This window comes from Brassica rapa, chromosome A07 (assembly GCF_000309985.2).
Source record: "Brassica rapa cultivar Chiifu-401-42 chromosome A07, CAAS_Brap_v3.01, whole genome shotgun sequence".
Taxonomy (NCBI): Eukaryota; Viridiplantae; Streptophyta; class Magnoliopsida; order Brassicales; family Brassicaceae; genus Brassica; species Brassica rapa.
The window spans coordinates 2,468,667-2,490,105 of record NC_024801.2 but is presented as its reverse complement, the minus strand read 5'-3'; the positions used below and the strand labels follow the sequence as shown (position 1 = coordinate 2,490,105).

General features: G+C 37.5%; 4 protein-coding genes across 6 annotated transcripts; 3 read left to right on the top strand and 1 right to left on the bottom strand.

The window, feature by feature from the left end:
- Window positions 1-2,859: 2,859 nt before the first annotated feature.
- Window positions 2,860-7,016, bottom strand: LOC103845931 (serine/threonine-protein kinase STY8). Its single transcript, XM_033275470.1, has 16 exons — window positions 6,129-7,016; window positions 5,778-5,892; window positions 5,631-5,710; window positions 5,449-5,559; window positions 5,322-5,376; window positions 5,073-5,183; window positions 4,952-5,002; window positions 4,705-4,877; window positions 4,507-4,614; window positions 4,275-4,348; window positions 4,020-4,195; window positions 3,827-3,922; window positions 3,676-3,756; window positions 3,537-3,590; window positions 3,326-3,460; window positions 2,860-3,227 (listed from the first exon to the last, which is right to left on the bottom strand). The coding sequence occupies exons 1-16, from the start codon at window positions 6,329-6,331 to the stop codon at window positions 3,147-3,149; spliced, it is 1,704 nt and encodes a 567-aa protein (XP_033131361.1). The 5' UTR covers window positions 6,332-7,016; the 3' UTR covers window positions 2,860-3,146.
- An 8,088-nt stretch (window positions 7,017-15,104) lies between these two features.
- On the top strand, window positions 15,105-15,947 carry LOC103845930 (peptide methionine sulfoxide reductase MsrB). Its single transcript, XM_009122844.3, has one exon. It carries the CDS (start codon window positions 15,339-15,341, stop codon window positions 15,720-15,722), a length of 384 nt encoding a protein of 127 aa, XP_009121092.1. The 5' UTR covers window positions 15,105-15,338; the 3' UTR covers window positions 15,723-15,947.
- A 264-nt stretch (window positions 15,948-16,211) lies between these two features.
- Window positions 16,212-17,441, top strand: LOC103845928. Of its 3 annotated transcripts, none has more exons than XM_009122841.3 (4): window positions 16,212-16,391; window positions 16,476-16,735; window positions 16,853-16,932; window positions 17,075-17,441. In XM_009122841.3, the coding sequence occupies exons 2-4, from the start codon at window positions 16,490-16,492 to the stop codon at window positions 17,223-17,225; spliced, it is 477 nt and encodes a 158-aa protein (XP_009121089.1). In that variant the 5' UTR covers window positions 16,212-16,391; window positions 16,476-16,489; the 3' UTR covers window positions 17,226-17,441. The 3 variants fall into 3 exon arrangements, with proteins under 3 accessions (XP_009121089.1, XP_009121091.1, XP_009121090.1); XM_009122843.3 differs by having other exon boundaries at window positions 16,226-16,242; XM_009122842.3 differs by having other exon boundaries at window positions 16,232-16,391; window positions 16,467-16,735.
- A 1,253-nt stretch (window positions 17,442-18,694) lies between these two features.
- Window positions 18,695-21,062, top strand: LOC103845927 (prolyl 4-hydroxylase 5). Its single transcript, XM_009122840.3, has 8 exons — window positions 18,695-19,085; window positions 19,163-19,250; window positions 19,761-19,858; window positions 19,951-20,048; window positions 20,125-20,254; window positions 20,357-20,544; window positions 20,642-20,735; window positions 20,826-21,062. Exons 1-7 carry the CDS (start codon window positions 18,880-18,882, stop codon window positions 20,713-20,715), a joined length of 882 nt encoding a protein of 293 aa, XP_009121088.1. The 5' UTR covers window positions 18,695-18,879; the 3' UTR covers window positions 20,716-20,735; window positions 20,826-21,062.
- Window positions 21,063-21,439: the final 377 nt, after the last annotated feature.

The following is a 21,439-nucleotide window of genomic DNA, read 5'->3' as shown; positions in this document are numbered from 1 at the left end:
GTCGAAGGCTTTATCTTTTGCAGGTCGGAAAGAGCTCATTGCCTCAGTTATCTATGGCTCTATAAATTTCTGGACGTCAGCTTTTATTCTCCCCAAAGGATGTATAAAAAAGATTGAAGGGATGTGCTCATGTTTCCTGTGGGGAGGTAAAACTAACTCTCGGTATTTGGCTAAGGTTTCTTGGAGTACTGTCTGTCTTCCCAAAGCTGAGGGTGGTCTGGGATTTCGGGACTTTGGTTTGTGGAACAAAACTTTGTGTCTAAAGCTTATATGGCGCCTTCTTGTCCCCTCTGATTCTCTCTGGGCAAGTTGGATTCGATGCTACAGGCTGCAAGAGAATTGTTTGTGGAGGATTGATGAGAATCAGGCCTCTTCTTGGACATGGAAGGCTATCTTGCGCCTGCGGGGTTTGGCCTCTCAATTCATCAAAGCCAAGCTCGGTAATGGTGAAAAAATCAGGTTTTGGAGTGATAATTGGACCCCTTATGGTTCCCTCTTGACTTACTTTGGTGAAAGGGGGCCAAGCCAGCTCCAAATTCCTATCTCTGCAACAGTATCTGATACTTGTACCAGCTCTGGGTGGATCATGAGGGGGGCACGTTCAAATGAAGCAGAAGTATTGCAGACCTATCTTACAACCATCGAAAATCCTCGTTTGTCGTCTGTGGAAGATTGTTATGTCTGGTCTTTGCAGGGAGAGGAGTTTAATACTTTTCAAATTAAAATTGCTTGGGAGGGTATCAGAAACAGGGGACAGACCCAAGCTTGGACACGTAACGTTTGGTTCAGTGGTGCTGTCCCGAGACATGCGTTTACATTTTGGGTTGCAAGCCAAGACCGTCTCCCTACGAGAGCTCGTCTTGCCAGTTGGGGTATGAACACCCCGACAACATGCTGTCTTTGTGATTCTTTCATTGAAAACAGGGACCACCTCTTCTTGCGATGTGAAGTAAGTGAGCAAATCTGGGAGCGTATACTGACAAGGCTAGGCCACAGTGGTCTGCACTTCCACACCTGGACAGCCTTCTCGGATTGGATAAGCATTAGGAACACGATTTCCTCTAGGACCCTCAAATGCCTTGCTTCGCAAGCCGTTATCTACAGCATCTGGAGGGAGCGGAACAACAGACTCCACGCCAGTACATCCTCTACTTCAGCAATAATATGCAAGCAAATTGATCGCTTCATCAGAGATGTTATCCTCGGCCATAGGAAAGACAAACGTTTCAACGGTTTAATGCAGTCGTGGCTGAGATTTGAGTAATTGGTTGTTAGTTTAACCAATTCATGTGCAGGCTCACCTTGTTTTATCTTTTTTGCCAAGGCTGATCCTGCTTAAGCTCTAACCTTTTTGTAAATTTACAAACTCGCGCATATATTATATGAATTCACTTTTTGGCAAAAAAAAAGTCACCAAAAGGTAAAAGAAAGTCTTGTCCCGACCAGTTGTGTTTCTCTGCATCCTTCAAAATCCATAATCTTATATGCGTTATTCCATAATGTATTTCCCTACATAAACCCAACCTTCCCTTATATGTTATCAGCACGTCCCAGTCAGAGTTCGAAGGTAGTCTTATCATATCAAACTTTTCAGATCTGACATCGAAGCTCATTACAACTCTATCGTCCCCCTCAAGACTAGATGCTAGATAATATATCACACCCTCGATGCATTGCCCATAGGTATAACCGGTAGGACGATGCCGACAATTAGTTTTGACCGTTCTCCATGATTCTTGAGATGATCCCAATGTAAAAACTCGGCACACATAACAAGTCCTTTTGTAGGGAACGCACACTAGTTTGTGTTTACCTTCAATGGGATCATACCCTAAAAAGAGTTCTACTTTGTTCCAGTCCTTACATGGCGTGGGTATAGCTGGTAAAGTTATGGACTGTCTCGTGCTAGGGTTCCAAACTATAGGATTATTTAAAACAAAGCAGATCAAGCCAGATGTGGATTGGTAGCGATCAAAATGTAGTGGGAGTTTCGTCATATGATGATGATCAAAAGACAGAGAAGAAGAGTAGGACCTGTTCGAGTTCGGATTATGATGTGGAATAGATGAAACAAACAAGTCATTATGTTTTTGGAAGCAGAGTAGAAGGCGCGACCGTGGAAAAGATGGGTCCGAGGTGATTGATGACCAAAGCTTGGACACACAACTAAACCTAGCCACAGATTTCTCAGGCAGCCTTGAGAGTATCTCTATGGTTAGGTCTGTAGGAATCGATTGTATTCTGCTTTTTTTGCAGTTTGTCTTCCTCTTCTTCTTTTCTTTTGGCTCCATAGTTACTCAAAACCCTAATTTGATCATAAGAGATCGACCCTTGTATATAATCAAACCTAAAAAAAAAAAAAAAAAAGGGCCAAAACACTAAAACTCTAAACCCTAATTTACGTAGAAAAGGAAACACACCATAACCCTTAGAAAGTCCTAAACACATCTCTCGTATGATGTTTGTGGATGGAGTCTCGTGAAAACGTTTCAACGATGAGAAATAAGATGTATACTTGGTCGACAAGGAATGTGTGATTCAGATGTTCATCGGTTTGTCGGTTATGGTTCATGAGTTCTACGGATGACTCCAAATGTTTCTATAAAATCTCATACCATACTTTACCATCTCCATCAAACTCATTGGAAAACCGCTCTTCTCCAGCTAATAAATGTCTCCGTGCTTAATTAAAGTTACTAATAAACCAATAAACAGTGTTGTGTGTAGTCAAAAGAAGTCGTCATTACGTTAGTCATCCCTATATGTTAGTTTGACTCGTATGGCCATGAACACGAGTTTGCTGCTGTTGGTCAAGCTCAAGTAGGGTGCGTCAGTGGCAGACATGAGTGGAAAAGTACGTAACAACCAAAACAATATGCTCATTAAAAAAGAAATACTCTGTTCACTAGATAAAGAAAAATGATTTTGTCAAATGAATACCCATAGCTTCTTTATCATTATAAAAAGTGCCAAAAGGTTTTTCTAAGTAGAAAGGAATCCTAAAAGGAGAAAACACTCTCTTAAGGTCAAAACTCCCCCATCAGCCAGCCCACACCAACCAACTAAAAGAAACAAGAAAAAAACTGTACAAGTCAAAATATGTAAGAGAGTGAATGAGTGAGAGCTATATCACTATATCAGATGAACTAGTAACGAGGCTTTCGGAAGGCCGCTTGTAAGAAACCAAGACAGTGCTTGTCCTTATCTGCAGGGTCTTCATCTCCAACCTGCTTGTTTTCACCACCACCACATCGTGCTCTCAGAAATCTCGCCTCTAAAAGGTTTTTTTTTTTTACTCGGATCATCATCACGGTACGACGTTTACCTCAATCATTATCTGTTGAAGCATTTCTATGATTTCCTCAAACTCTGGTCTGTCTTTTGGGTCTTGGTTCCAGCATCTCTGTAGAAGTCCCTTCACTTTTGGGTGTGTCTTCTTTGGTATCTTCGGTCTAAGCCCCTGAAAAAAAAAAAGAATTCAATTTAGCCTCTGAAACATTCTAAATGCAAAGACGTTCTTAAAATAAATACAGTACCTTCTGAACAACGCCAACAGCCGCTTGTAGTGGAGTCAAGTAAGCATATGGGATCTGTTTCCATTTACAATTTAGCCAGAGTTATCTTTAGTTAGCATGAAGACCAATTCGGAGAAAGACTTGTAAGCAAAACTCTTACATGACCAGTCAAAAGTTCCCATATCACTATCCCATAACTGAACACATCTGCTTTGTGACTGTACGGTTTGTGTTCAATCACCTGGATCTCAGAAGTATATTGTCAAAGTGAGTGAGGTGAGAGATTAAACAGAGAGTTATGGACTTTATACCTCCGGAGCCATCCATCGATATGTCCCTGTTTCAGCTGTCATCACCCCTGATTCAATCTGTACTCTGGCAACTCCAAAATCAGCAACCTTGACAAGCTGCTCAGAAAATAAACCCAAATTTAAGAACCCCAGAGAGAGAGAGAAAATCTGTTGCTTCTACATGAAGCATAACCAGAGAGAGAACAAATCTTACTCCGAATTCATCCATGAGCAGATTTGCAGTCTTAAGGTCCCTGTGGATGATATTGTTTTGATGCAGATAGCACACTCCTTTTGCAACATCAACTGCAACTTTAAGCAATGTTTGAATCTTGAAAGCGAATTTCTGCTTGTGAAGAAAATCATAAATGCTCCCCCGAGCCATAAACTCTGTCACAAAAGATAATAGACTCAAATGAGACATGTCTTTGTGAATTACTACTCAAATTCGCATCTACTGATATCGTACCAGTCACAATACAGAGGGTCGGAGATAGTGTGCATGCACCCAAAAACTGAACAATGTTTTTGTGTCGGATTTTCCTAAAAGACAGTAAATATATATCAGTCACAGAGAACACTAATGAAGCATGCATGTTGGCTACTTTCTACATCATACGAGCTTAAAACATGACTACAACTTGAATACCAGCGCAAACTACTATGCATTCCACATCATGATTCAAATTAATTGCACTGACCTCATGATATAGACTTCTTGAGAAAATTCTCTAAGCATCTCCGCGTTTACACGCTCAGGCTTGAGAAATTTGATAGCAACCTCCTGACTGCAATAAGTGCCTCTATGCCTGCGTAGGAATCATTAACATATTAAAGTCACTTCTGGATAAAAACTTAAACGCCTTTTAGAACAAATCTTACAAAACAATAACACTCACAGATCCCCATATGAACCAGATGCCACTTTCTTTTCAATTTGGAGCTGTTTCACGTCAATTTCCCACTCGTCAGTTCCATCTGTGGGTATCTCAATGCAGGCGGGTATCATGTAGTTGTTTGAATTGTCACGCTCAAAGAAAGAAATAGCCTTCTGTCTTGAACCAAGTTGATCCTGTAGAACACAGCCAACGGAAAACATAGGTACAGCCTCCAAAATCAATCTTAGAATCAGGATAGAGAAAATACCTTAAGCTTCAGTATCTCCTTGCCTAATGCATCCTTTAGACCATCTGTTTCCTATAATAACTTACAAAGTCATTCACTAAGTAACAAGTAGCATGATGCTCCAAGAAAGTTAAAATCATACCTCGTGAGACCAACCATCAACAACAAAGACATCCAAAGAAAAACCATCCACAGTGGAGAAAGCATGAGCCTCTTGAATGTTCAATCCAAGCTCACTAAGCAGGGAAGTAAGCTGAAACAGAAAACCATCTCTGACTCAAATTATCACCCAAAAAAACAAAACGGAAGATGCAGCCATCGTCTACATGACAATCTATAACAAAGCATCAAGATCATGGCAAAAGGTGATGTTAAACAAAGCACCACTAACCTGACTAAGGAGTTTAGGCTTATCGATGGTAGAAAAGGTAATCTCATGCATCGGTCTGCAAGATAGTAGGCAAAGCAAGTTAGGAATCTATGTACAAAAAAGACAAAACTTAACAAAGAAACCTCACCGAGTAGCCAATGTTGCATTAACAGAACTATCATCATCTTCAACAATTTTACTCCCCTGAGTAATAGCCTCAAAATTAGTAGAGGAGCCAAAAGTCGGAGTTGCAAGAATCCTTTTAAACAATAAGAAAGCGCACGGTTAGATTGAAGAGGAGGAGCCAATAGTTTTAAGATGGATCTTTACCCCTTCCCGTGTGGTTTGCTAGAGCTTTGAGCATCATCCTCCAACGCAGGGTCAGAGTCAGCAGAGTTTCTCGGAGAAACCTGCAACAAAAGAGAAGGGAATCAACACAAAGAACACTTGTTTTAGCTAAAATCTTTTTAATAGTACCTGTACATCACGAACTTCAAACACAGGTCTAGTTGCAGGATCCTCCGCAAGTTTCAGCAATCTCTGATGCGTGAGAACATCTTCCGCCCTCTCAACTTTAACATCGAGAGCATACCTGGGAGAGATAGCAAGCAATGACGATACTAACAAACCAAAAGATTACATTCACTTGATTTTTCTTGGATCAAGAGACACGTGGCAGGAAAAAGATTATCGCTGTCGATGAACATATATAAACACGTGGCAAGATACTACACCCAAAGAGACTCTTCCAATTGATCAAACTCAGAGATGACAAAACCCTAAAGGAACAGTCGAAATCAATGTAGAAGAAGAAGAAGAAAGGGTTACCGAGCAGGAAGGCGATTGAAATGGTGCCAGAGTTGATCCTCGAAATCAGGGAGAGAGGCTTCTTGGTAGCTAGATTCTTGGAGTCGCTGTAAGACTTCACCGAAGACGTCGAGCTTCATGCGGTAGTGTCTAGGGTTCTCATGGGACGGAGAAGCCACGACGGCTCTGCTTCCGGAACTCTCCGACTCGTCTGTGTTCTTCATCGGTGCCACTAAATCCACGACGGAGGATCGAGAAAAGCGAAACCTTCCGAAATCTAAAAGAAGATTGATCCAAGATTCAGGTTGAGAGAGAGAGAGAGAGAGAGAGCGACTGAAACAATCTTCAGATATTCTTATTTATAGGCCCGCCGAAACAGAGAGGAGGAGGAGGAGGAAAGAGATTAGAGAGCGAGCGAGATTGGCGTTACCGTGTGCTTTACACGTAGGATATAACCACGTCATTAAGTGGGGACCACTTGTTTGTGACGTGGGTCACAGGACGTTACTTCCCACTTGTGTGTGTGTGGGGGACCACCAGTATCCTCTCTCTGGATACTGTTGCTTTTTAGTATTGTTTTTGAATTTTTTTAAAAAAATTCTTACTTATCAGAAAAAGAGAAATTTGCCTCCGTAACTATACAAAAAACATAAATACAATATCTAACCAAACACATCTTCTCTTCTCATTTCTCTTCATATCTCTCTCTAACTTCTCACTACAAATCTAATTATCTTCTTTTTTGTTATTTGGCAAAGAAACCCTTAGAAAATACAACTCGATATTGGAAGTTTTATGATTATTATAGCACAGACGTCAGATGATATAATTTGTACTAGATTTTGATCCGCACATCCGTGCGGATAACATTTCATTTATAAGTTTAAATTTTTATATTATTTTTATATAATAATTTATGATAATATATTGTTTCATTTTAAAAATAACTAAATAGATGATATATAGTTCTAAATATTAAAATTTAACATATGTTAACAATTTTATTTTTTGTAAAAATTATTACATAATTTATGAATATTAATCATTTTAAAAAGTGAATGATATTTTAGTCACTTTAAATGGTGAATAATATTTTATTTATTTATCTTACTGAAAGTTTTTTTTCAAAATATATTGGTTTACCAATTCAACATAATTTTAATATGTTTGCAAAAAAAAATAATTTTAATATGTAATTCATTAATTACTTCTATTTTAATATAATGTAGAATATACTTATAAAAAATATAAAATTAGCAAAAAAACATTATTTTTTATAATAAAATTGTAATTAAAATTAATTTATAATAATATTATACTACTAATTTCGAAATTAATCAGTGCATTAATTAAAAGAATATTTAAATTTTTAAAAAGATTTTGTTAAATTTTTTCTCAACAGATTTTGTTATTCCTAAAACTAAAATTGAAATTTATAGTTAAAATGAATTTGTTATTAATATCCTTATAATTATTTAGAAATGTTATACATTAAATAAACTAATGTAAACAATAAAAAAATTTATTTGAATATATGGACCTAGACTTCTAGGATGACTATTTTGTAGTAGATAAAAATGGTACTTCTCTTTTAATAGAGAAGATTTAAAAATTCTAATGTAAACTAGCACTTTACATTTATAAAAGACTTTTTAGATTTGTAAAAAGAGATCGTATTAATCGAGCTTCATCATACACTTGTATCGCTTTTGTGGAACTGATTCAACATATATCCCAACTAGTTGAAGACGGATATTTGAATTTTCCTTGAAAATAAATGAAATAGTGTCACTGTACAATAAAATAAAACTAAAATGTGCGTTCATGTCAATCTTTGAAACACAAGTGAAATGTTATATGTTATAATAGCACATGGAACATGTGTCAGTTTAAAGGCTTCTTTAACAGTTCCAGTGACCTAACGCAACTGTGCTCACTTTCTCATATATTTTTTTGTCATTGCCATCAATGTGCTATCTCTGCGGGTTTAATAATGTAGGGGAGATAGGCTTCCACCCAAACTGCTTGTCTTAAACCAGTAAATCAGGTTTGGCCATCATATGCAAAATCATTTATAGTTATGATAAGAAGCAACAAACCGTCGCTCATATGCTCTCTCAGTTTTGGGAGTTGCAGTTCCCATCAAATCTAGCTTTGACGACTAAAAGCCTGACTCGCTTGGACTATGAACCATTTATTGAAAAAATTCAGATCATGATTAGTCTCCTTCTACCAGTCCTTTTCAACCCATTAAATCAAATCAGTAATCTAAAACACCACCAACTTTCTAGCGTGCAGCTTTCAGGTTTTGGTCATCGTTTACGAGCTTATAATTAGTCAAAAACAACTACGTGGAGGTGGAGCTCTAGGCTTTGATTGGTAACATGATGTATACTTGATTTAGTTTGAATTAAGGGTACTAATCAGAAATGTCACCAATTATGATGTAGTTATAAATTTTTGAGTTTGTGTTTGCATTATAATGTGGTTAAGTTGAGTTATATTTTTGAGTTATGTCCTTTGAAAAATCAACAAATCAAATATTAAATCAACATCAAAGAAAATGGCATGTATTAGACCTTGAGTTAACTTGAGTTGGTTGTCCACGTTTTTTTTTCTTTTTCTAAGGAAATTTATCAACTTTTGAAACATGGCAATTGTCCAACATTTACTGTTGCATACAACTATTTATTTGCTAATAAATAAATAAATATTTTCAATAGTTATATACATCAATTTATTTGTTTGTCAGCTTCATTATAAATTTTTTTATTTCTATTCAATTACATAAAATGAACCTTTTATAATTTAAATTGTTAATTTTTGGTAATTAAAATTTACATCCATAAATTTATTTTATAATAAGAGTTTTTTGTTATTATATATGTATATTTAGATATTTATTAATTTTAATAGATTTAAATTTTCTCTAATCTATTTTAATTATTATATTAGTAATAGCTTTTATTATTTTTGTATTTATAATTTTTATTAATTTTAAAAAATAATTACTACAATTTACAAAGTACAAGCATTACCAATCAATTTTATTAATTGTTAAATTCTTATCTCTTATACATATTCAAAGTAATATTTTTTATTCAATAATAAATTATTTTAAATTAGTTTAATATTTTATTTTTCTTTAATAAATACTTCATTATTTATATGTTTATACATTAATTATTTTATTTAAAGCGTTACCGCAATTCATACTTCAAAAAAGCTACGAGTCAATATTTTTAATAAAATAGTAACTCTTATTTTACTGCAAACTTACCGCATAAGTCTACAGTTTTTACCACATTAATTTTACTGCAAGTTACATCGATTTGTAATACATACTGCAAATCAACCCTAATACTACATGTCACCAATCCGAGCTCTAATCTCAGCTAATACATTTAACTTTAAGTCAACATAAACGAGAATAAAGATTACGAGAGCAAAGAATCTGAACCATTCGTTTGATCCAAGAAAAGCATTAAAGAACAAACAATCCAAAACACACAACACAACAAGACACAGAAACGAAACGTCCGAGAGAGTAAGAACCTTCATTTTCAGCCAAATCCTAAGAAAATGTTCAGTTACATTATAGCATACTTTTTCTAATAATTTTTTAAAAATATGAGTCGTTCTAGTAATAAAACAATTAATTTGTGTTATTTTAGTAAACTTCCTATTAATAAACCATTTATAAAAAGTCCTATCAAACAAAAACTAAGAAAATCTAAAAATCCAGAAACGTTCAAAGACCAACTAAATAATCATAAAGAGCCAAGATTTCTCTAAATCCAACCAAAATGTTCTACTGTCACATCTTTGAAGACACTTTTCATCCCAAGGGAATGAATCAAGGTGATTGCTTTGTAGCGGGTATGATTATCTATATTAGGAATCTTCTTCATGGCTTCCCATATGATGTCTTTTTTCTATCAGCTTTCCTTTTCTTCAGCTTCTCATTTTAGCTTTTCTTCTCTTTTTCAGCTTCTCTTTGTTGTATGACACTAAGAATTTTGTTGCTAACTATGATCATAGAGGCAACCTGATCATTTTTCAGCTTATTTACATTGGTATCCGCTTCCCTTTTTGACTTCTTCCTCGGATGAAGCTTTTCTGCACGATCTTTTGAACTTGTACCTGGAAAAGATGACATACCACATTCCATTGATGGTTGTTAAGATGATAATTCAAAATCTTCATTGCTACTTTGATGAATATTTATGTATTCTCTCATTTGATTACTCTCTTCAACTATAAAGGTACGAGCATCAGTACTATCACCCATTCCAATCACAAAACCACTGTTAGCTACACCATTTCCAAATATGAGTTGCAGATCCTCATATTTTTCAACCCAATCATACCATAGATGCTTGTGTGTACGATGTTTTGTAGATTAATAAACACAGTTTAGTTATAATATATTTTTGAAAACTTAAGTTATGATGTTTAAATTTATATAGACAAATACATACCTTTAAATACTCGTCCCAGACTTCGTCTGGAGCAGTAAACCTTTTAGTGTCATGACCCCATCCAAATCCAGAATTGAAGCGTTGAGATCCAAATAGATTTGTTTTTTTTTCTTAAATATTTTTATTCAACTTAGGTAGTGCTATCTCACCCGTCGCCCCTGGCCGGAACTAAACCCTTTCGCTTTTTTAACTATCTCACCCGTCACCCCTCTTATCACCAACTGGTACTTGAGACTTGGAGTCAAGCTGGAAGTTTGGCAATGAATCTCACAAAGCTGAGCTGGAAGCAAAAGAGTGTAAAGGGAGTGTTAAAACAACTAAACAGAGAAAATTTTTCGAACATTCAAGTGAGAGTTTTAGAAGCTAACAGTTTGTTGCAGTCTGTGCAGGTACAAGCGCTTACTGATCCATCCACTGTTAACTTTGAGGAAGAGCGAAGATTACATGAGAAATGGGTTTTCCTTAGGGATATTGAGGAGAGCTACTTCAGGCAGAAATCCAGGATCAACTGGCTGATAGAAGGTGACCAGAACACTGCCTATTTCTTTAGGATTTTTCAGACCAGATGTTGCTACAACTCTATCAGGTCCTTCATACTTCCGTCTGGATTAATCATCACGGACCCGCACCTGATGTCCTTGCATGCCATCACGCATTTTCGCAATATCTTGGGCCCCGATATAGTTGCTACGCCTATGCTTCTTTCTTCTCCAGCATGGTTTGGCCTACTAACCTCCTACACACCGCCATCTGCTGTCTTGCCTTCGCTGACTGCTGTCCCCTCACCTGAAGAGATAACTTCTCTGCTATTTAAGCTGAATTCAAATAAAGCCCCAGGCCCCGATGGCCTCACTTCTGCTTTCTATAAGTCCTCCTGGAGCTTCCTTGGACAGGAGGTTGTTGAAGCAGTTACTCACTTCTTCCATTACTCCTTCATGCCATCCTCAACTAACTCAGCGATACTAGCACTGGTCCCAAAGTTCCCGGGGGCGTCTCTCATATCGGAGTTCCGACCTGTTAGCTGTCTTAATACCCTGTACAAAGTAGTTGCAAGACTACTAGTCAGGCGCCTTAAACCAATTCTTCCTACTCTAATTGTCCCAAATCAGACAGCTTTTGTCAAAGATAGGTTGATTGTGGAGAACACTACCTTGGCTGGAGAACTAGTTAATGGGTATCACAGGAGGCAAGGTCCTAAAAGAATCACCATAAAGGTGGATATTGCGAAGGCTTTTGATACTATCTCCTGGGAATTTCTGTTTAACTGCCTACAGGGCCTGCAGCTTCCTCCTCTGCTCCTAGGATGGCTGAAAGCTTGCGTCTGCTCGACAAATTTCACCATTGGGTATAATGGCATGGTTCATGGATACTTCAAAGGCAACCGTGGTCTTCGCCAAGGCGATCCACTGTCTCCATATCTTTTTGTAATTGCGATGAATGTCCTCTCTATCATGCTAAATCGTGCAGTGGCAGAAATGAAGATCAAATATCACCATAGGTGCTCCTCCTCAAGGCTCACTCACCTATGCTTCGCAGATGACCTTTTAATATTCATTGATGGATCGATTGATTCTGTCCAAAATGTCCTCCAAGTGCTAAAGGAGTTTGAGCTTCGCTCAGGGCTTGCGGTCAGTGTTCAAAAGAGCTCCTTCTTCTCCTCTGGTCTCACTCAGCAGGAGGTGGACACCATCAAAGCGTCTACAGGCATGCCAAATGGAATCCTTCCAGTGCGATATCTTGGAGTCCCGCTCTGTACTAAGAAGCTCACCATTGCCAACTGCGAGGTCCTGATTCAACAAGTGAAAGGAAAGTTTAATTCATGGACAGTGAAGACTCTCTCTTTTGCGGGAAGACTGCTCCTTATTAAAACAGTAATTGCTGGGATCACTAACTTTTGGTGCTCAAATTTCCTACTTCCTAAAGCTTGCATTGCGCGCATTAACTCTCTATGTGGTATGTTCTTATGGAAAGGCTCTATTGAAGGTCATCACTCTGCGAAAGTCTCTTGGGAAGTGGTAACAAGAAGTAAAGAGGCGGGTGGACTAGGAATCAAGGACCTGGGTACGTGGAACAGAGCTTGCTGTATCAAATTGATTTGGATGCTGTTTTTCCAGGGAGGTTCGGTTTGGGTTGCTTGGTTCAAGTCGGAGATTCTACAGGGTTCGCTTTCTAACTTCTGGACCGTCAAAACTAGTGCTTCAAACTCTTGGTTAGCTAACAAGTTAATCAAGATGCGAGGAGAAGTGTATACATGGATCAAAATGCGAGTAGGTAATGGAGTGGAGTGCCGCTTCTGGACGGATAACTGGTCCCTGTTGGGCTCTCTGCAGGACCACTTCGCTTCAACTCTGGCATCCAGACAGGGGATCCCCATGGCTGCTACTCTAGCGAATCTTAACAGGTCGGGCAACTGGTTACTACCTCGTGCACGATCGGAGGCAATGATTCAGGTTCAAGTAGCTCTAACAACTATGGTTCTGCAAGAGGGAATTGAGGACAGTTATGAATGGATAGTAGAAGGAGTAGCATCGGGAAAATACAAAACTTCACAAGTATATTGGGAACTGAAGGGAGAAGAAGCTAAAGTTCCGTGGGCGAAGGTGGTTTGGACAAAACGAGGAATCCCAAAACACAGCTTTCTTGTCTGGTTAGTTGTGTTGAATAGATGCCCAACGCGTGATCGTCTCCTTGCTTGGGGACTATCGGTGGATAGTAATTGCTTGTTGTGTAATTTGGAACCGGAATCTAGGGATCACCTGTTCTTTAGATGCCCTTTCTCTATGAGAGTTTGGTCGGAGGTCGGGCGCAGATGTTCATTCACTTCCTCCCCCTCTTGGCAAGATACAATAAACCGTCTGATGGCACTAACTGGGGACAGACATGCAAATCGCCTCATCCTCTTATGTTGGCAAGCGGTGATCTACTTTTTGTGGCGTGAGCGGAATCAGCGGCTCCAAAGTCAGCGGTTCCAATCATCAGACATGATTATCTCCTCCTTGGATCGTCTGATCAGGGACAAGATACTGAGCTATAGATCTTCATCGCCGTCCCTATCCTCCTCTCTCATGCAAAGGTGGTTTAACACACTGCCGATACCTCCATGAATTGATCTCCCTGACTCCTCAACTATCTGATCTTTTGAAAAAATTCAACCTTGTCATTCTGATCTCAATTATGGGTTATAACTATGTACGGGCTTTTGTGTAGGGGTTTGACTATAGCTTTATGCTTGTAAAACTTTTTATTTCTTTCCGTAATTTTAATATGAATGCCTTTAGTCAAAAAAAAAAAAAAAAAAAAACTTAGGTAGTGCTTGTGTTCTTGTTGGCATCCAAGTTTTTCGATGAGAACAAGAATTTTTTTTCCTTCCACTGTAAAGTTGTTTATTAAACCATTATCATCACGCCAATTACGATGAAATGCATCAACAAGTAAATCGATCAGAAGTTTTGTTTCATCTGGTCCCCATTGACTATATCCATCTTTTATTTATTCTTTTTTAAATCCCCCATTAGCTAGTTATATAATAATAATATCACATGATCAACATATGAAACTAGAAAAGAGTCGTAAATGAAATATGAATGAAGAACTAATGCATATAATGCATATAACCGTAAATGACGAACTAATGCATATAATTATCAGCTCATAGAAATATCCAATTGTGAAGTTTTGAAAATGTTTCTTCAGTGATACTACCTCTTTAAGCTCCATCGATAAACTATGCCATCATTCTGGATTGCAAATCATCCTTATAAGATCTTGATAATTTTGTTTCAAAATGATGGCATGTTGAGTGTTGGAGCATACACTTTATTGTCCATATTAGTACTTCAATTTATGTGTGCAGTTAAGACATTCTGCATACACAAAATTCAGCATTTTTTGAATGAATGTTAAATTGTATTCATCCCCTTGCAATTCTCTCTCAATACTAGAGGCGATTTTGAATGTCATTGTCGACAGTCTTATGGAGAGAGAGAGAGGCCTGGAAGGGGGGTCTCCGTGGTTAAGCCTATTCCTTTTCATCCAGATAAAGTGAATTGTGATTTGAAATGCATAGCGTATGAGAAACAGCCGCTGACAGTCCAAGTCGTTTTTGGCCAGTTCATGTACAGTATTTAGGCAGTCATAGGTGTAGTGGTGTCCGAGCAGACCTTTCGTGAGATTACTCCAAATCTCTACTGAGAATTCTCATTGAAAAAACAAATGATTTCTTGACTCTACAACATTCTTACAAAGACAACATGGTATATAAGTGTTCTTGTCCTACAATGCCTTAAGATCGGCTGTAAAGAGCATTTTTCTATTGCTAGAAAAGTTATAAAAGAATATTTTGGAGAACCAGAGCACTTTGTACCAGTGATGGACTTATGCACTAGATATGCTATATTAAATCAACAGAAATATAGAGATAATAAATATATATATATATTAAAAAATATTGAATTAAAAAATATTGTTTTATGCTAGTACCATATAAACTTTTATGCTATTGTTTTCGACAGAAAATATTGAATTAAAAAATTAGACGAGAAAAAAAAACAAAATATGTTCAGCCGGGAAAAAAATTATGGAAGGCCCACAGATTAAATCACACTAAGCCCATTAGCGCAATTTGACACCGGCAGAAAATACGAGTCAGTTCCGACGGCGCTGACCGAAGAAACGCGTTTCTGGAGAAAATTCCGCTCAAAGAAAAATAAGAAGAAGAAGAAACGATAGAGAGAGAAGTAGCATTAGAGAAATGGCGTTCACGATGTACAGCTGCAAGGAATGCGGATCCGATCTAAACCTTAACCCTAACGACCTGTTCCCTCCCGATTTCTACTTCGAAGCCGGGAACAAAGCAACCATCTCCTTCGCCGCCGTCGACGCCGACAAATTCAGATTCGAGAAGGAGGACAAGATCATGCCCTTCTTCGAAACCCTTAATTACTGGGGAATCCAACGTAAACGAACCAAGATCAAGTGCCATAGCTGCGGCCACCTCGTGGGTTACATCTACGACGATGGTCCTCCTCTCACCGGCGGTATCGGTCAGTACGGGTTCGGTCCGAGTCAGGTCGTTCCTCGTGCCCCTCGTTATCGATTCAAAACCAAGACCCTTCTGATCTCGTCCCAGACATAATAAAACCTCTATCTGAGCCAGAGGGTTTAAGCTTTACATAGATATATATATATATACACACGTGTATGTAATTAAGTATGTTGTTTAAGTTGGATTTGTGATTATATGAATCAGTAAACTGCTATCTAAGCAGAGGGTTTAAGCTTTACATGTAAATAAAGAGTGTGTGTTTGTGTTTATCGTTTTATCTTTTCTTCAGTAATCTATCAGTTCTTGTTATGGCGATTCGCTTCTTTGGTGAGACTAATTCATTATTCATTGGTTGAATGTTCGTACGAGGAACTCAAAAGTTGAGTTGTTTTCTTTATTATACAATCGGCGGCTTAAAGCATAAGTGAAGAACAGAACAAGAACCAATAGTTAGTTTAATGGAGGAGCGTCATGTTGAAAGTAGCCTTTCGGTGATAGTGATTGCGATGGCCATTTATGATTCAACGGATGTGATTGAAAGATGTACCATTAGGTGCTCCAAGACCATATATTTTACATTATCCTTACATTACTTTATCATTGAGTGAAGGTTAGAAGTTACATCTACCTGTCTTATCTTCTACAGCTTAAGCTATTTAGTTTGTCTTAACGTACAAGATAATTAGAAGAGTAGACGTAGACGTTGATAATTGTTTGGTAGACCCTTAAGAATCTTAGGTGTATCTCTTTAGTTTGAAGGTTAGATTCAGAATCTGTAGATTTAGTAGCTTCTCTTCTCTTTCTGTTGTGTATATAGTTTTCAAATTGTTTTAGCTTGTGAAGGTGAAGTCCTTGGTATGGATATGAAGAAGCAGATTATGGATGAGTCTGAGAACTTGTGCTTCAAGAAGTCCTTGACGCCGCCGCCTCCTCCTCCTCCACCGCTTCCTCCATCTCCAGGATATGGATCAAGAAAGATCGAGGGAGACAGCATAACCAATAAACAGATCAAGAAGTTCTGGAGGCAGAAGCAGATCATTGAAGAGGAGCATCTCTTTGCTGCTATTAAGGCTGCAGCTCGTGTCAGAGCCCGTAATCTCTCTGTATGTCCCTATTGTGTTTTACAGTTCTTGTGTGGCTTTTTTAGATCATTGACGAGGGATAATCAGATGGTCTCATGCTTTCAACTTGGTATGGTCTAATTATTGTATCTGTTGCAGGATGAGGACTACAAACGCTTTGAAGAAAGCTTGGACATGGAGGATCCAGAAACCGAAGTTCACGAGGGAATTAAAGACTGGTCTCTGTTTAACTCTCCTTCAGATAATCTTTACTCTTTTTTTCAAATATCTTAGACCATATAATGAGTCTAGAACAAGAGCCACCTGTTTTTTTTCTCAGCTATTTGAGCTGTTATAACACGGTTCTAACTTATCTATCAGGTGGATGAAGAGTAAGTACGCGTACTTGAACCAGCCTGCTCTTGGATCTGCAGATTCACTCAAGAGAAAGAGGTTTTCGTCTTATGTACCAAACTATTTCTCATTCAAGCCTTGCATTCCTCTCTATGCAACTTCGCTTAATGTCTTTTAACTATGTGCAAATTGTCTTGCGTATATGTCTACATATGTGTGTGTGTGTTTGTGTCTTTGTACATTCATGTGTAATTGTGTTCCGTGTTAATGGATCTGGACTTTGGTGTGTGGTTGTTTGGTTTGTAAGTGTTGAATAAAATTCAATCTTACTATGGAACATTAGTTTCTTGTTCCGTAGATAATAAGGTTATATTGTACATGGGTGTTTTTATAATTCTTATCCATAAGAAAGACTCTCTTGACAAAAACAAAAAAATCCATAAGAAAGACTCATACACATCTCAGATGAACAATGTGTTTATCTCAAATAGTGTATTACTGAATTATCAAAACTTAATCCGGAAAGAGAATATTGGATTTATTTGGGATGCATGTAATAAAAAGAATTAAGCTAATCTGAAATGAATCTAATTCTCTTATGTTTGATAAGAATTGGATTAGTCTGACAACTAAGTACTTGTATTAAATAATACCCACTAAAGAAAATGTTGACCATCCTCTTTTTTTATTGGATAGAGAAATATAAACACTTCAAGATGTGACCGAATCATGTTTTGGTAATGTCTAACATGTTCTTACCACATCTCAATTTGTAGATAAACAAAGAAATATCGATATCATTGGAAAGGAGAGATCCATGTGCTATTTTCCATTAGTAACTTCGCTTAAAAGATATTACTAGAAGTTAAAACTCCCAAGTCCTCTGTAATTCCTCAACACCTAAATTATTTGACATCTACCAAAATAAATCCTAACAATCTTTTTTTTTATCTATAAGTTTATTTCATCTATGAGAAACATAGAAGGTCTAAGATATGCAATGGCACACGGTAAGAGGTCGCAAAAGCCGGGGTTGCCGAGGCAGAGGTCGTCACGGAGACCAAAACTAAAGTTATTTAGTGAGCTAATCCCTCTCTCAATTTCTTCAAATGCTCAGAGTGTTTTGCTTTAATTCTCTAGCTCCATATGATTTTGTCAATTATTTTTCTTTCCCATGCTTTACTTTGATCTCTATGATGTCAAAACTCATAGCCTTGTAACTTTATTTTCAGCATTGCAATTTAAATATGAAAGCCTTTTTTCAAAAAAAAAAATCTATGAGAAACATTGTTTCACATTTCACATTTGAATGTTTAGAGATTATTATTTAAGTGATCATGAAATGTTCCTTATTGCCACTCGCAACTAAAATAATCCAGCAATTAGAGACTCTGTTCTTATTCCAACCACTCCATTAATTTACGCTACAAATGTGAGAAACATATCTAGACAAATTAGTGCCAATAAAACCGAGGACATTCTAGTAATCGGGAAAAGTATGTCACACTAATGGACAAAACAAATTAGGGGTAACAACTGGATTACCGAAAAGTATTGGGAACGAAACAAGAAATAAAAGAAAATAAAAGGGCTGAGTCAGAATTATAAAAGTCAAAGCCACCTTCCTAACTAGTGTCTGTATCTAACAAATACGCGACGACGACGAAGAAAAACAAACACGAAGAGAAGAAGAGAATCAATCTCACACGAAATTACACAATAATAATAATAACAATTATTTAAAGATTTATAAATTAAACTCCAAAGCTTCTCTGTAACGACTCTCTTCTTCAATGCTAATCATTTAGATCTTGAAAGAGAAACAAAAACCAATGGCGGCTAAATCGAAGAACAACCTTCGCTACCAACCGCGAAAATCAGCATCGCGATCGACCCAAGCGTTCACGGTGCTCATCGGTCTTCTCGTGGTGATTATGATACTTCTAGGTCTGGGGATCTTGTCACTTCCAAATGCCAACAGAAACTCTTCAAAGCCCAACGATTTGACCAACATTGTACGGAAGAGCCAGGAGGAGAGGTTAGTAGTGATTAAACGATTTGAATTCGAGTTTGAATTTTGCTGAGTTTGTTTTTGTGTGAAATTTTTGATAATAGGAATGGAGGAGATGAGGAAGGGAACGGTGAGCGTTGGGTTGAAGTGATATCGTGGGAGCCTAGAGCTGTTGTTTACCACAATTTCTTGGTAAATCTTTTTTTTATTTATTATTTCTTGTCTGACAAGATAAAGCTAAGGTTAGAGATTTTTATTTTGATTGATCAAGTTGACTTTGTTTGATGATAGATCGAGTTGACTTTTGTTTTGCTTCTGCACTAGAGTTTAAGATGTTATGAATCTTCCATTGAAACCACATGGTGGTGGGCTAGTGGTCTTGAGGGAGTAAAAGCCCCAATATGGACCCGGCTTTGAAACACCGTGTGGCCACTCGGGCTAGCGTTAAATCGCAAGAATACGTGGAGTACCGTGGACCTTGTGGGATTAGTCAGTTGATCTCGGTCACCGGATCCCCACGGTTATCAAAAAAAAAAAAAAAAATGAATCTTCCATTGAACCCCTAATGGAAATGTTCAGTGAACATGGCGTAGAGGGAGGGAAACACACATTTTTCTTTTCGTTTGTGTCTGAAAAGAGTTGTTTAATTGAAATGTCTGAGATGTGATCTTTGGGCTTTCTTTTTGTTTCCGTTTCTTTTAGACCAATGAAGAATGTGAGCACCTGATCAGTCTCGCTAAACCCAACATGGTTAAGTCAACTGTGGTTGATGAGAAAACCGGTGGCAGCAAAGATAGCAGGTTTTCTATCCACCTCTTTCCTTTTTTTTTTTGCTTCTTCTTAGTTTAAACTTGGCGAAGTTTGTTAATTTGTCTATACTGTCTCTGTTCAGAGTAAGGACGAGCTCTGGAACTTTTCTCAAAAGAGGACATGACGAAGTTGTCGAGAGGATTGAGCAAAGGATTTCAGATTTCACCTTCATTCCTGTTGGTACGTTCCCTTTTTGCAAGGTTGCAGAGTTAATATCATCATATCTTTGATTTTGTGGATCATTGTTTGTTTGTAGAAAATGGAGAAGGTCTTCAGGTTCTTCACTACCAAGTTGGGCAGAAGTATGAGCCTCACTATGATTATTTCTTAGATGAGTTCAACACCAAGAACGGAGGACAACGAATTGCCACTGTTCTTATGTACCTGTAAGTAACCAAAAACTTTTCTCATAATCCATTTCTTTTCTTAGAAAATATATACTTATGTGTGTTTTAATCGTCTTCTTTTTTTGACATACAATACATTAGCTCTGATGTTGATGATGGTGGCGAGACCGTGTTCCCAGCAGCAAAAGGAAACATTAGTGCAGTCCCATGGTGGAACCAGCTCTCGGAATGTGGCAAAGAAGGACTCTCTGTTCTACCAAAGAAGCGAGATGCTTTACTTTTCTGGAACATGAGACCTGATGCCTCTCTAGACCCTTCCAGTTTGCACGGTGAAGAGATTCAACAACCAAAGACTCTTTTTTTTTTCTTTCAGTGAGAATAATATTAATGTCTCTAAATTTCTATATCGTCTGCTTTGATTTTCAGGTGGATGTCCAGTGGTGAAAGGAAACAAATGGTCATCCACGAAATGGTTCCACGTCCATGAGTTCAAGGTTTAAGAAAACTAAGATAAGAGGAGGTAATCTCTTAAAGTCTTGAACTATCTATTACTGACATGTTCAAAATTTCATCCAGTCTTTTATCTTCAACTTTTTTTATTTATTTGTAGGTTTACACGACAGCACAAGTTTGTGTGGATACAGTTACGAACAGATGTATTGTTGTATTTCCCTTTTGAAGTGAGAAATGATCCGATCCTTAGGAAATTGAAGGCTGTGTTTTATGATATCTTGAGCGATATTTGAACTTTTTCTTTTAAACTATTTGAGATTTTTTTTGTAACTTTACATGTTCTGTCTGAGTTTTTATGACTTCAATAATTTAATACAACCACACACTGTTTTAAGACTGGTAAAACACATTCAGGAACTGTGCTCGGTTTATCCCAGTACAGGCACGGTTTGTCAGCTGGGACGGGATGGTATTGTCCAAATTTGAGATTTCGAAATATAAGTGAATCTTTAAGCATGCGCATTCCTAGATCCAACCATTCTGTCTGGCATGTCTTTTTTTTTTTTTATAACGTCTTTGTCTGGCATGTCCATATCCCTAAATATGAAGGAAAATTGCCAAAAATACTATGTTCATAATACTATTGTTTATGTTTACACTAAGGAAAATTGTTACGCAGCTACACAGACTATGCAGCATCACATGGCCAACCATCCAGAGTAAACAAATGTATCGAAACCTACACGAAGTATATGTCGCACATAACGACAT

Coding starts and splice junctions, on each gene's coding strand:
- LOC103845928 (XM_009122841.3), top strand. CDS start 16,490: ATGGATATGAAGAAGCAGATTATGGATGAGTCTGAGAACTTGTGCTTC. Junction 16,736..16,852: donor TCAGAGCCCGTAATCTCTCT/GTATGTCCCTAT, acceptor TATCTGTTGCAG/GATGAGGACTACAAACGCTT. Junction 16,933..17,074: donor CACGAGGGAATTAAAGACTG/GTCTCTGTTTAA, acceptor CTTATCTATCAG/GTGGATGAAGAGTAAGTACG.
- LOC103845927 (XM_009122840.3), top strand. CDS start 18,880: ATGGCGGCTAAATCGAAGAACAACCTTCGCTACCAACCGCGAAAATCA. Junction 20,255..20,356: donor GCCACTGTTCTTATGTACCT/GTAAGTAACCAA, acceptor ACAATACATTAG/CTCTGATGTTGATGATGGTG. Junction 20,545..20,641: donor AGACCCTTCCAGTTTGCACG/GTGAAGAGATTC, acceptor TTTGATTTTCAG/GTGGATGTCCAGTGGTGAAA.
- LOC103845930 (XM_009122844.3), top strand. CDS start 15,339: ATGGCGTTCACGATGTACAGCTGCAAGGAATGCGGATCCGATCTAAAC.
- LOC103845931 (XM_033275470.1), bottom strand. CDS start 6,331: ATGAAGAACACAGACGAGTCGGAGAGTTCCGGAAGCAGAGCCGTCGTG. Junction 5,893..6,128: donor TTCAATCGCCTTCCTGCTCG/GTAACCCTTTCT, acceptor TATCTCTCCCAG/GTATGCTCTCGATGTTAAAG. Junction 3,228..3,325: donor TTCAACAGATAATGATTGAG/GTAAACGTCGTA, acceptor GAAAACAAGCAG/GTTGGAGATGAAGACCCTGC.